Raw genomic sequence first — 13340 nt, 5'->3', positions numbered from 1 at the left:
TCATGCTCAATTTTCTCCACCTGAAATGGAAGGAGGGTGCATGCACAGGAATTATATCAATCAGCAAGATAAAAAGAGCTTTGCCAGGCCTGAAGAAGTTAAGAGTCAGCAGATAAGGAAGAAGCCCACTACATTCTTTATAGAGAAGTGACTCCTCCTCAACCCACTTTCACCTGCTCTCTCCAAAACCCTCCAAACCAGCAGGGATGCACAGCCACAAATTCATTACCTTGCACCGGAGCACACCTCACACTGCTGAAATAGTCTTCAGTTCCACAAAGCGATTCTACACTGCTCTTTTCACATTCTCACACTCCATTATGCCCGCCTGTTCCTGTTTGTTATGGACCTGCAATTCTCTTCCTCCTCTGCCTCCACTGCTGAGGCATGGGCCTTTCTCCACCTTTGATCTGTCAAGAAGAATCAGAATATCTTGAGTTGAAAGGGACCCACAAGGATCATCAAGTCCAACTCCCTGCTCCTCACACGACTACCTAAATCTAAACCATATGACTAAGAGCATTGTCCAGACGTGCCTTGAACTCTGACAGGCTGGGTGCCATGACCACTTCCCTGGGGAGCCTGTTCCAGTGAATGACCACCCTCTTAACTTTCTCCTAATGTCCCATCTGAACTTCCCCTGATGCAGTTTCACTCCATTTCCTATTTCTGGTCACCAGAGAGAGTAGATCAGCACCTCCCCCTCCACTGCCCACCATGAGGAAGTTGTAAACTGGGATGAGGTCCACCCTCAGCCTTCTCTTCTCCAGGCTGAACAAGCCAAGTGAACTGAGTGGCTCCTCCTAAGTCTTGCCCTGAAGGCCTTTCACCATCTTGGTCGCCCTCCTCTGGACACACTCTAATAGTTTCATGTCCTTCTTACACTGAGGCGCCCAAAACTGCACACAGTACTCGAGGTGGGGCCACACCAGTGCGGTGTGGAATGGGGCAATCGCCTCCCTTGACTGGCTAGCTATGCTGTGCTTGATGCACCCCAGGAAATGGTTGGCCCTTTTGGCTGCCAGGGCACACTGTTGACTCATATTCAATTTGGCCAAACCAAACCCCCAGATCTCTTTCTGTAGGGCTGCTCTCCAGCCTCTCATCCCCCAATTTGCACGTATAACCAGGACTACCCCATCCCAGGTGCAGAATCTGGCACTTGCTCTTGTTAAACTTCATATGATTGGTGATTGCCCAGCTCTCTAGTCTATCCAGGTCTCTCTAAGGCCTCTCTGCCCTCAGGGTAGTCCACAGCTCCTCCTAGTTTAGTATCGTTGGCAAACTTCCTTAAGTACGTTCAATTCCTGCATCCAGATCATTTATAAAAACATTGAAGAGCACTGGCTCTAAAATTGAGCCCTGGGGAATGCCACTGGTGACTGGCCGCCAGCCTGATGTAACCCCATTTACTATAATCCTTTGAGCCTGACCTGTCAGCCAATTGTTCACCCATCATATTATGGACTTGTCTAGCTGTGTGTTGGACATTTTGTCCAGAAGGATACTGCGAGAGACAGTATCAAAAGCTTTGCTAAAATTCCCAAATCCCACATCTACTGACTTTCCTTGGTCAACTAGATGGGTGATCTTGTCATAAAAGGAAATGAAGTTCATTAAACAGGACTTTCCCCTCATGAACCCATGCTGGCTATGACCAATGACTGCATTGTCTCTCAAGTGTTTTTCAATAACTCCCAGAATAATAACTCTCCATAATTTTACCAGGCACTGAAGTAAGACTGACAGGCCTGTAATTACCAGGGTTTTCCTTCTTACCCTTCTTGAAAATTAGGACAACATTTGCCAGCTTCCAGTTGACAGGGACCTCTCCAGACTCACAAGATGGTTGAAAAATAATGGAAAGAGGTCCCATGATGACGTCATCCAGTTCTTTCAGTACCCTAGGGTGAATCCCATTGGGCCGCATAGACTTATGTGCATCCAGCTGGAGCAGTAAGTCTCAAACAAGTTCAGGTTTGGCTGCGAGTTTATTATCTCCTCAGCCATGGTCTTCCAACACAGGACTCTGGGGGTCCCAGGGCCCATCAATGGAGTTGAAGACAGAGGTGAAGAAGGCATTAAAGGTCTCTGCTTTGTCTACGTCCCTATTTGTGGGGTGACTGACCTTGTCAAGTAACGGACCAATGTTCTCTCTGATCCTCCTTTTGCTGTTAACATATTTTTAAAAAACCCTTTTTGTTGTCCTTCACAGTACTGGCCAGCTTGAACTCTAATCAAGCTTTGGCCACATGAATTTTCTCCCTACAATGGCGAAGAGCATCTCTGTAGTCCTCCTGTCTTGCCTGTCCTTGCTTCCAATTTCCATACACCTTCCTTTTCCACCTAAGTTCTAGCAGAAGATCCCTGCTCATCAAGCCGGCCTTCTGCCCCACTTTGTTGACTTCCAACACTTCTGAATTGACTGGTTCTGTGCTCTTAAAGGATGGCTCTTAAAAAGTGACCAGCATTCATGGACTCCAGTACATTCAAAAGCAGATTCCCAGGGGACCTTACTAACTGGTCAGCATATTGGACCTTCAGAAGAGGGTCTCCTATGACAATAACCTGTCTTTTTTTCTTAATGGAAGCAATTTTGATATGGGGCACAGGCCGACTTGACCTTGGCAAAACCTCCAACCTCGATGGACCATCATCCTCATCACTGTGGTTCCACTTGCAGAGCCTCTTACCTATTATGCAAGGGCACCTGGGAAGGTGGGGTAGTCATGGAGGAAATGTGCCTGCTGCGTGAGGCAGGAACTTGTTGCCATTCCCCCCCGTCCCTTAAGTCACCACATTCTGCCAGGTGGAGAGAGGATAGGGAATCCTCCAGATCATGTGTCCTGTCTGCCCGACAGGCCTGTCCCAGGAAAGGTAGGGTGCGGTTCCAGTAATCTCTCTCTCTCTCAGACTCCCAGATATTCCTCAACCTAATCACCTCCTCCCGGAGCTCTGCCACTAAGCTGAGGAGTTCCTCTGCTGGGGTGCACCTCCCACAGGTGTACTCACTGCAGCGATCCAGTACTGGTATAAGAGTATGGCACGCTCTCCGGCCTGGCACCTGGGAAGGGGTTTGCTTTATAGCTGTGGGGGCTTGGCCATGGCTGCTCCTGGCACCACCCAGGTCTCATCAGCTGCTCTCGCATGAGCTGCCAGCTCCTGGTAGGTCTCTCCGTTAACGCAAGGTTTCCCCAGATCACAAAACTCCCTGGCACACTGTGCCAGCGAGTTCCGCTACAGGTCATGCCAGCACTGGAACTGCTTGCCTCATCTCACCTTCATTCCAAAATGGAAGAGCCAAATGGGAGCTTCACAATTTGCAGCAGTCTTTGAAATACCAACTGCCATGAAGAGTTCCTTGCTGCAGTGTCACAGAGCTCCCTGGAGAACCCATCCTGGGCAGCCATGTCCAAAAGACACTTCTCCTGAAAATTCAAAACATCAGAGTCTTTAATATAACCAGTTAACCTGAAAATGGGGAAAGAGGCCACACAGGACCAGAGCTGCAACCCCAAGAGAGGAAACATACAGCTCCCTGCATCCTCTTCTAGCCAGGAGAGCCAGGAAGGAACACACTAGGACTAGGCAGTACAGGGTAAGATTGAGCGCAGGGACTGGAACTGCCCTGACCCCTGTTACTGTTAAGAGTTTTAAGCACGTCCAAGGTGTACACAAATAAAAATCAAAGTCTCATTTTATATGATGCTCTGACACCTTCACATGTTGGCATCTCTCTTGACAGGAGGAAACACGAATAACAGTGAGGCAGGACTGAGAACCTGCCAAGCCCTCCAGCATCGAGACTTTCCCTGTGCCGACTCCTGCAGCCTTCTCCCTCCTGCCTCACTTGCTGTTCCACACTCTCCCCAGATGATAACAATCTCCTCTTCCTCTCTCCGTCCAGCTCCCTAGACCAACAAAAGGGAAAAAAAAGAGCAGGTTTCTCCTTGCTGTCTTACCGAGGGGTAAAACGTTCTTTCACCTGGAGAACAACAGGTCAACAAGAGAAAAGCAGCAGACATCTCCTGTATGCAGGACACCCAATGCCTCTCTTTCCCCCATCCTTGCTCCAGGTAGCTGAGCTGCAAACTGGAACTGGATATACTCACCCCTTCTGGCATTTCTGTCTATATCTGGGTCTCTTCTCCTCATCACTGTATTCCTGCTCCTAGGGTGTCAAACAGCTTCTGCAACAAGACCAGTCAAGCATGCCTAAGTGTGTGAAAGAACAGTTTGACTCATCTCTTCCACCAAAAATCTCCATGGTTTGAACATCTATGCAATGTCTCTAATCCTTCAGGATTTCAGATAAAAGAAGATCAAGAGAACAGCCGAAAAATCAAACTTAGCTTAAGTTTCCCTTTAGCTTAAGGGCTAAAGGGAAAAAGAGCTACTTGAATCCCAAAATAACATAGACAAAATGAAGTACAGACTATGAGACAGAGTTCAGCACACCACTTATAATGCCAGTCATTTCTGCTTCAGTTTTGAGTTGACAGAGAAATGCATCATAACCCATGTGGGCAGCATAGACCACTAATACCAGCTGCTTCAAAGGAAAGGAACTGTCAGTCATGAGTTATGTGGAAACAGTCTATTGGAAAAGTTCCCTCTAAGTACCACTATACATTTGCAGTGATGTCCTGAAACACAAGATAAAAATCCTGCATATACAGGTTTAAAACAGAAATGTAACTGTTACTTTTCTGGCAGCCACAAGTACTGCATAGATGTTTTCACTGAACTGTCCAACACATTCTTAGGTCTCCATCCTCAGATGATACTACTAACTGAAATTATCTGTACACCTAGACAATCCTAATTACTCCTTCTACAGTACCTTACTTGCTTGCTCTGGTCTGCCACCACCTTGCTGATTGCTCAGTTGAACCAGGTCAGTCTGAAGGTACTCAGGAATCCCACAGTCTGTTTGACTGCCTTGACAAAGAACTGTCTGCCATCTGTAATCTGTGCTGCTTCCTCTGCCAGATCACTCACTTTTAATGTATCAAAGAGCTTTAAATTGAGGCAGTCCTGTATTAGCTTCCTCCTCTATTGAAAAGTGTCTTTATTATCTAGTTTCTAGGCTATAAAAACTTACTCCTCAGCCTCCAGGGCCAACTGATTTCCTTAATAGTTTATCATGAAGGCTATCTTATCTATCTTTGTGGAATGCTGAACTTCAACAAATAACAGCAATTCAGCCGTATAAACTGGTTGCACCCTGGAATTTGTTGATCAGAGAAAAGGAATTTCCTTCAGTAACGTCCTGACAGTTGGTCTCAGTCCCAACTCTACCAGTTCTTTCTGCTTAGCATTTAAGCTGATATTCTTGGTAAGGAAATAAAGCTTTTTTATTCTCCAACAGGTCAGGAGATCTCAACAAGAAACTGTATTTTGTTATTAGCAGTTTTGCCATTTGACTGTAATTCAATCAGCACATTTAACTAAAACCCATCCAATCCTTCAGAAGCACTATAATTTAAATGGCCAGATTCCTCTAGATCAAAACCTGTTATTTTAAAGGCATCAAGAGAAAAGGGGTCAGGCAGTGACTCAAGCAAGCATACTGTAACATGTTCCTATTTTAACATCGCCTATTTTAATGAAGATTTACATTCACAGGTATGTGGAAGGAAAGCAGGAAGTCAAGCATTTGACAGAAACCATTTATATTTCAAGGATGTGAGATGGCATTGAAAAAAGTCATCCAGGACTCAATTCATGAGTCTCCCACCTGTATCTGGGAAGGGGATAGAGACAACAAAACCAGCTTTCTGGTAACAATGTAGAGTCAACCTGGTCAGGGAGCTTCCTCCACTTCAGACACTCTTCACATTGTACCCATGTCTGGTCTGGTCTCTCTCTGCAAAAACTAATGCTCAGTCTGAGTATTTCAAGCATGGAGTAAACACCAGAAAAGGCTGTTCAGAACAAGTGCTGTCACCTGACCCAAACCAATCCCAGCCCATTTGGCACAGCACATGGGATGGTCCAGGGCAGCCAACATGTCTCTGCTCTCCCAGGGACACCCTGCCCATGGTGTGGCATCCCTCCCAGTAACCACCAGGCCAAATTCCACAGGTTCAAATCTCAATTCCCTATAGGAAGGAGTCCAGTCATCCCTCGGCAGCCTCTGCTCCTCGTGGTGGTACACTGCCACCTCACCTTGGCCAAGGGAAAGCCCCCAGGCTTTTAATGCTGGCAAAGATCAGAGCAGCAGCAAAATGATTCCTACGCTATCATGCAAGCTACATCCACATTTCCCAAATTCATCTGTGCCATCTTCACTTTCCAATAGCTGTTGAGTTTCTGTCCCAGCACAGCAATTGTCTGTCTGGAAGGAAGAACTCCGTAAGAAGGTGCTAACTTTGGGCAACTCCTACTGGCGCAACAGGCAGCACAAGGAACAACCAGGGCAAACACAAACCACTTCCCCCAGAACTTGACTTAGACCTGTGACTGAAGGTTTTAGGTTGGCACCTTAACAGCCCTTCTGTATCACCCACCCCACAGCTGCAAAAAATGGGCCAATATCATCACAAAAACATTCAGACTACAGGTCTCTTTCCCCAAGTACAACCTTTCCCAAAGTGTGGAGTGCTGCACCCCCAGGAGAGCAGGGGCTAGTCCCTGAAGGGAGGACATTGCCTGCTTCTGCTGTACCCCTTAACTGGAGCTCCACGTGAGCGTTCAACTTTTTCTTTTGGCTTCATAGGTGTGTTCTCAGTTTGGGCGGCTCTGCTAAAGCATACATGAACACAGGCTCCATTTTATTTCAGAGGAGTCTGCTCAGGGCCGGAGTCTTGTGAGGGAATGAGCTGAAGGAACACAGAGGATGTGTCCTTTCCTCAGCCCAAGGCTATATGTTTGCACCAGACTTTCAGGACAAAATTCTCCATGCTCTCTAGGGGCACTAGAGGAGGAAAAAACAGGCCAATCTGAGGCTACTTCACAATAAACAGACCTAAGAACATGTGCAGTGCTCAGAACAAAGGTTGTATCACAGCAAAACCCTCTCCAAGCAGCAGCCTTGGGCACAGGTCTCTCTTACTGGCACTCTTTGCCTTCTTCAAACTCCTCTTTGTTGTGTGCTCGATTCAGGAAGTTGCATTCTAATTATAGCAATCACACCTACACCACCTCCCTGCACCAGGGTCCAGAAATGAAGGGAGAGAGCTGCTTTAGCCAATTCTGCTCAGAACAAAAAGAAATAGTCCTTCGGGGAGCGCTGACACTCCAAACCCCTGATACAGAGGTTGATGGCAACACCATGGCCTGTGCATTGCATGCCAACAGCACATATGAGGTACAAACACCTGGCAAACTCCCCTGCAAAGGTATTTTGGGCATATTATACTGAGGCTTTTTCTTCCAGAAAGCAGAGCACAGGCTGGCTTAACTAACAGACCAGAATTATCTGTGGCAAAGATGGTCACCTCCAAAGTATGCCATAGCTCTGAGATGCTGCTGCAAGATAACACCTAGAGGCAAATGCTTCAGCGATCACTTCCCAACAGAGTCCAGGCTATTCTGCCAGAGCGGATCCTCTTCTGGAAATCACCCTGGAGGAGAGGCAGGCTGCCCATCCTCTGGTAGCACCTCCAGCCACAGCAATATTGAACAGTAGCTGGCCATCTCTAGTTACCCAAAACCTGGACAGGCACCCATTGTGCAGATGCACACACTGATCTGATCCTAGGGATATACCAGGTCTCCTTGTTCAACTCTGGACACCATGCAATGTGCACGGTGAAGCAAGGACCTAAGACAAGCCTGCTCTTTGCAAAGCCCCATTCTCCCCTCTCAGAGTTAAAAAGGGGTAACAGACAAGTCCAATTACCCACCTTCCTTTGACAGCCCACGTTCTCATAGGATCTGATTGAGCAGGTTGTTGTGGTACATCATGATCCCCTAGTGGCTTTTGTTCTTGCAGGTGAATCCAAAGGTGATCTTCACCCTTTTGCTCTAAGGGAAAATGTGTCAAGAAAGAAATAAACAAGAAGCTCCAGAGGAGGAGTGGGGGAGATGCACAAGTTCCACAGAAAGGAGTGACACACTCCAGAGAGGCCGCAGCATCAAGCAACCCACACTGAGTTCCTCAGCACACCACCTTCTCTCTTCAGCACAGAAAAAGTGCTCAGCCTTGGCCTGCTAACAACAACCCCATGCATGCAGCCAGCAATCACAGATAAGAACACGCATAACTGACTGAAGGGGAGTTGGATACAGCTGTACTGAGCGGAGCCAGTCTGTCACTGCCAAGTCAAAATATGCCTTGGTGATAGCTTTAATAAAAACTCTGATATGCATTTATATTACCCTGATAATAGAACAGGCAAGATCTGGCCAAAGAAAACTGCCTTGGACTATATCACAAATGAGATAACTCATGACTAAAAATTCTACTTGTGGTTAAAAGATAAATGACCAATGTTTACAAAACCAAATCAAGCACATCCAGTCAGGGCTGAAGAAATCTTAACAACTAATGACAATACTAAGGTCCATCAAAGAAGAGCAAGCTCTCCTTCAGCAGACTCCAGTTTCACAAATTCCATGTTAGACAGACCGCTATTAGATAGGGAGCTGTGGGTTTAGAATTAAAGTATTTCATTAACTACTTTTTGTCTAAATATATTTTAATTTGCTTACTTCTTAAGAGTCAGAGCTCATATGTTTGCAATGTATGTAGTCATCACGTGCTTTCCAATACAATGCTACTTTATCTGTACACTATAGGTGCTAAACTCCAAATCTCAAGGATCTGTCATTTTATGCACACCCACTATGCAAGGCCAAAGCACCTATGAAAGCAAGTGGAAAACCACTACTGCTTGGGCACTACCACTACAGGTTTGTAACCTGCTGCATTTCTGCAAATCATGTCAAGACACAGTGGCTGTGCAATCCCTGGAGAGAGCATTAGCACACAGATGGAAACCACTGTGAAGCTACAAAAGCAGGAAAGCAGCTTTGTTGGTTCTCCAATTCCCAAGTACGTAGGTACAGAATTTAAGTAACACCTTTTCATCTTTGGTCAATCTTTTCATATTAACGTAAGCACAGAAATTCACAATACAAAATGACCTTTAAAGCACGTAGGAGGAGGGGGAATAAAAGATGCTCAGGTGTAGTTTGAAACAGCTTAAGCAAAGTTTTTTCTGGAAGAGATTTAAAGGGTATATTGTTCTTTGCACTTGGCTTTACTTGGGGATACTGCTTTCTACTCTGTGGACACTGCTCTCCAAAAGGACGTCAGCAGGTAAGCCAAAAAAGTCATCTTACTCCCAAAGAGCTGGGGTGGCCTAGGAGTGGCTTTTGGGAATGAGAATCAACGTGCTCCAGGAACTCAAATGACCAACTTCTAGTCAACTGGGAAAAGTCAGCAACCAGCTGCTGATGAACAGGACAGAGGAGAAGAAAGGCTTTTCTGGTCTCATTATACATTTTGATAAAGTGTTTTTTCCACTGAATTGAATAATGCTGTCATTTAAAATACATTTCAGCAGATATTTTCCCAAGCAAAACTGACCAGTCAGCAAAAGCTTCAAGCCTTTGTCCACCTCATTCTCCCCTGACACAGCCCATTGGCCTTGGGGTATGGCAGAAACTGCCTTGTGTACAAGGTGAGCCCTGAGCCCTATCACCCACTGCTCCAGCAGAAGCAGCTTCGAGGGCTCCCTCCTAAGCTTCACATCAGGATTTGGCTTCTCAAAGGTGACCAGAAGACAGGATGGAGAAGATAATTCAGCCTCTCTATTCATTTAAATCCTGGGTTTCTTTATGCATCAGACCAGACGGGCCTAAGCCCAGCTGTGAGGTTGTTCTGGAACCCCGCAGTGTGCTGAGGCTGCTGTGGGAGCAGAGTGCCAAGAGGTAGCAGGAACGATATGATGAATCTTGGCTTGTAAAAATCATATTCAACATTGGCCAGGCTCTTGGTGATCAGCTGAGTGTTCACCTTCTTCTGTTGCAGGACAATCTGCATGCAAGGCTTTAGGTACAAGATACCGCAGTATGCCTGGGAAAGCATAACAGACAGCACAACAGAAGAGGCAGGAGAATTCTAGTTGCATGTAGTCTTTTCCAGGTGAACCCAAAATCTATTTTGGATTTAATGTCTTTCATCCCTGTGAGTCATGCACAAAATAAGGCTGGGGAAGGGCTATCCTGCTCCCTTTCAGCCCTTGTCAACTTACCTGTAATGAGTACTCCAGTTCTGGGCCAGGAAACTCTGGAACCATCTTCTGAGAGTGCAGAACCTTTGTGCTGGGAATCTCCCCATCATCTGCAAGGAAGTCCGCTATCTGAATATGCTCATCCGTATCAAAATCCAGCTCCAGCTCCCCATCTTTATTTCTGAAAAACACCAAACACAAAAATAAAGACAGTCTACAATCATCGGCACCCCGGTCTACTCTTCTGTATCAGGACCCCAAGGGAACTTCCAGAGGAGCAGATAAAACAGCATATTTCACACACTCCATGGATCTCATTAGTCAGTCGTTTAATTACAGGTATTTCTGTGCAGAAGACCAAAGGAGCAGAACACTTCAGAACAGTCTTAATAACACAGAAATATGGAAGTTCCATTGCACAGATGGGAAAAGGAAGTAAATGTATTAATTTGTTTCCCCTGAAAAAAAGAGCACACCTGCAACAGACAGAACTAAACCGATCTCTTAACTTCCAGCATGGCACCCCAAGCACTCAGTCATACAGAGGGAAGCGGGAGAAATCCCTGCATTTGTTCCTCCAGTGGCCAGGCTGGATGACAGCAGGCTTAGACCACCCAGGCCAGGTGCTGTCCTGAAGCTGTCTCTGCTTTTAGCTCTTCCCCATCCTCGGGCACTGCCACCTCGCCACATGTCCCAGCCCCGTACCTGCGAATGTTCCCAATGAGGATATGCGTGCCCTTTTTGCCTGGAATGGCACTGAACTGTGGCAGCAGCTCCTCCCTGGTGTTGAAGACAGTATGCTCCAGGATGGCCTCCAGGCTAGGCACAGAGCCTTCTGTAACAACCATTTTCTCTAAAAGCCACAGTTGAGGAGAACAGGGTTGCCCAGTCCATCTACCTCCCTTTTGCCACAGGGCACAAAAAAAATCCAGCTGCTAAGACTTGGCCACAGGCCTGACACTGTGGGGAAGTGTGACACAGGAGAGATTACAGGTGGGTGGTCTCAGAGAAAGACTGAGCCAGGACAGACATGACAGTAGGATGCTTTGAGGAAAAACACTTAAAAGTACCAAGCCAAGTCGGGGGCAACAATGTCATGCCAGCTGATAATCTACAAGCAGTGCTGGGGAGCTGTATGTTCTCAGCTCCCTTTGGCATGAAGGAAACACAGCCTGGAAGTATGCCAGCATGCCCGGTTGGCACCAAAGGCCATTACAGGTGCAGAAAAGTAGCAGAGAGCATAGCTCCTGGGCAGGGGATGTGTACATGAGTCTGCATGGTGGGGGGAAAGGGACAGAAAAAGGTAGCCCATAGGTCGGTGGCCTGACTGCAAAGGCTTTCCAGGAGCCAGGTTTGCAGCAGACACCCCCAAGCAGATGCATGACAAGTTCAAGCCCAAGGAAAAAGGAATAATGCTGCATGGCAGTGTGTTAACAGCAAGGCCTGCCGCAGGGACTCTCCAGGTGCAGCACTGATTACAGTCATTCTCACCCTCTCCAAACATTGTGCTGTGCACACATGGCCAAGGGACAGCCACTGGCAGCCTGTGCCCTCAGCATCGTGGCAGTGCCACTGGCCCCCCATGTCCCTTTGGAGGAAGGTAAGCAGCTCAGCCACTCAGCCAAGAGAAGATACCATTTTGCTAGTTGAATTACACCAGTGGGATAATCACTGTCTCACCACAGACACAGTCCATGGAGGTCTGGGAAAGCTGCCCCATGCTGAGAACCCTTCCAGTCTTGGTGAAGATGATGGCATCCTTCCCCAGCCGCATGGAGCCAGACTTCACAGCCTTCTCTGTGAACGCAAAGCTGAATCTCTTGCCATTAGCCTGCCTCATTCTCTCTCATCGCTATAGAAAAATACTTCACATAGAAAGATGAACATGATGTAAACATATCCACTAAAGCCATAACTCATTTCAGCATCCACAGGGTAAGACAGACAAGAGGGAAAACTCATCCGTAACACAAGTCTACAGAAAAGGACTCTTGGTTTGACTTCAGGCACATACATTCAGTTTTATGCAGACATTCTCTATGTCCCAGCACAGAAGTACCACCTCTGCTTATTACACATTTTGCACACCAATGAGCCAAATGGTTTATGTTAGGGTGGTTAATGACAAGCAAAAAGTTTGCTACGAGTCCCTAGACCACCCATTACACATTGAGGCAGACTGCATACACACGTAAGAGCAGTTATTTTGCACCTCTACGTACTGGGAAGGCAAGGAAGAAGCAGTAAGAAGTGTATACATTAATGCTAGATGCTTACGATAAGAAGCCAAAGGGCAGTAGCAATGCTTGCAGGAGAGGAGAATCCAGCCCAACAGCTGGATGTGGGAAGGCTCATAGCTCATTACCTCAGTGTGCGGTAGAGTCTGTGAGGAGTCATTCCTGTCTTGTTATCCATAAAAGTTAGACAAAGATGACCCCTGAGCTCCACAACGTCAATGCAGAAAAGCTTAGCTGTCACACTGTGATGCAAAGCAATGTCTACGGAAAGAAGAAATAACGGTATTTCACCCTTGGTCCCTCCCAAACCCTCTTTGCCCTCAAGTCAGTTCCAAGGAGCAAAAGCAGTTTCCCAAACCTCCTCTCTTCCAAATGGAAGGTTGTGTCTGGGAAGGGAGGTGGCACGCTGGCTAAACCTCCAGTCGGCGGGGAACATCGTTCTCAGTGGTGAGGCGGGGCAGCTGTGCTGGAGCCAGGCAGCACAAAGCACACGGGGACAGCCGCGACGCCAACAAACGGGAACCGCTGCCACCGGGGCTGAGGGTGAGCTGTACAAATCCAGCCAGCAATCACCGCAGCAACTACAAATAAAATCTCCGTGATCTCCGCATCCCCTCGGTGCATCCCGCGCATTACGGAGAGGCTGCTTAGTAAATCCGCGTGGATTTTTTTTTTTAAAACACACCACAGCTTGTAGCAGCCCGGCCAGCCTGAGGCCATGGGCTTTCTGTCAGGGTGCACCAAGCCCTGTCCGGGGGCAAGGCCGGTGGGCCCCTACTGGGGCCCCTCTCCCCTCGGTGCCCGCTGCTTTCCGAGCTGCTCGGCCGCAGCTCTGCAGGTAGCAGGGCCTCATCTGGGGGGGCAGAGACAGCGACAGCAGATGCCCGCCCCGGTGCCGGCCCGGCTGGCCACAGCCGCG

At 47.4% G+C, this 13340-nt stretch overlaps 2 protein-coding genes across 2 annotated transcripts in view; both read right to left on the bottom strand.

The window, feature by feature from the left end:
- Positions 1 to 1704: 1704 nt before the first annotated feature.
- Positions 1705 to 12024, bottom strand: MORC4 (MORC family CW-type zinc finger 4). The gene is given in 9 exon segments (XM_010569129.1): positions 1705 to 4215; positions 5741 to 7119; positions 7121 to 7150; positions 7851 to 7886; positions 7888 to 7969; positions 9894 to 10027; positions 10206 to 10365; positions 10890 to 11037; positions 11820 to 12024. Coding segments are annotated over 8 exon segments (861 nt in total). The 3' UTR covers positions 1705 to 4215; positions 5741 to 7053.
- Positions 12025 to 12549: 525 nt separating this feature from the next.
- RBM41 (RNA binding motif protein 41) overlaps positions 12550 to 13340 on the bottom strand; it is a 10598-nt gene continuing 9807 nt past the window's right edge. The window contains exon 9 of the mRNA XM_010568896.1: positions 12550 to 12682. The gene's annotated coding sequence lies outside the window, so the exon portion shown is untranslated. The remainder of the gene's footprint in view (positions 12683 to 13340) is intronic.

Source organism: Haliaeetus leucocephalus, unplaced genomic scaffold (genome assembly GCF_000737465.1).
Source record: "Haliaeetus leucocephalus isolate CR32 unplaced genomic scaffold, Haliaeetus_leucocephalus-4.0 Scaffold262, whole genome shotgun sequence".
Taxonomy (NCBI): Eukaryota; Metazoa; Chordata; class Aves; order Accipitriformes; family Accipitridae; genus Haliaeetus; species Haliaeetus leucocephalus.
Note: the sequence above shows the minus strand (reverse complement) of the source record. Positions and strands in the feature narration are given on the sequence as shown.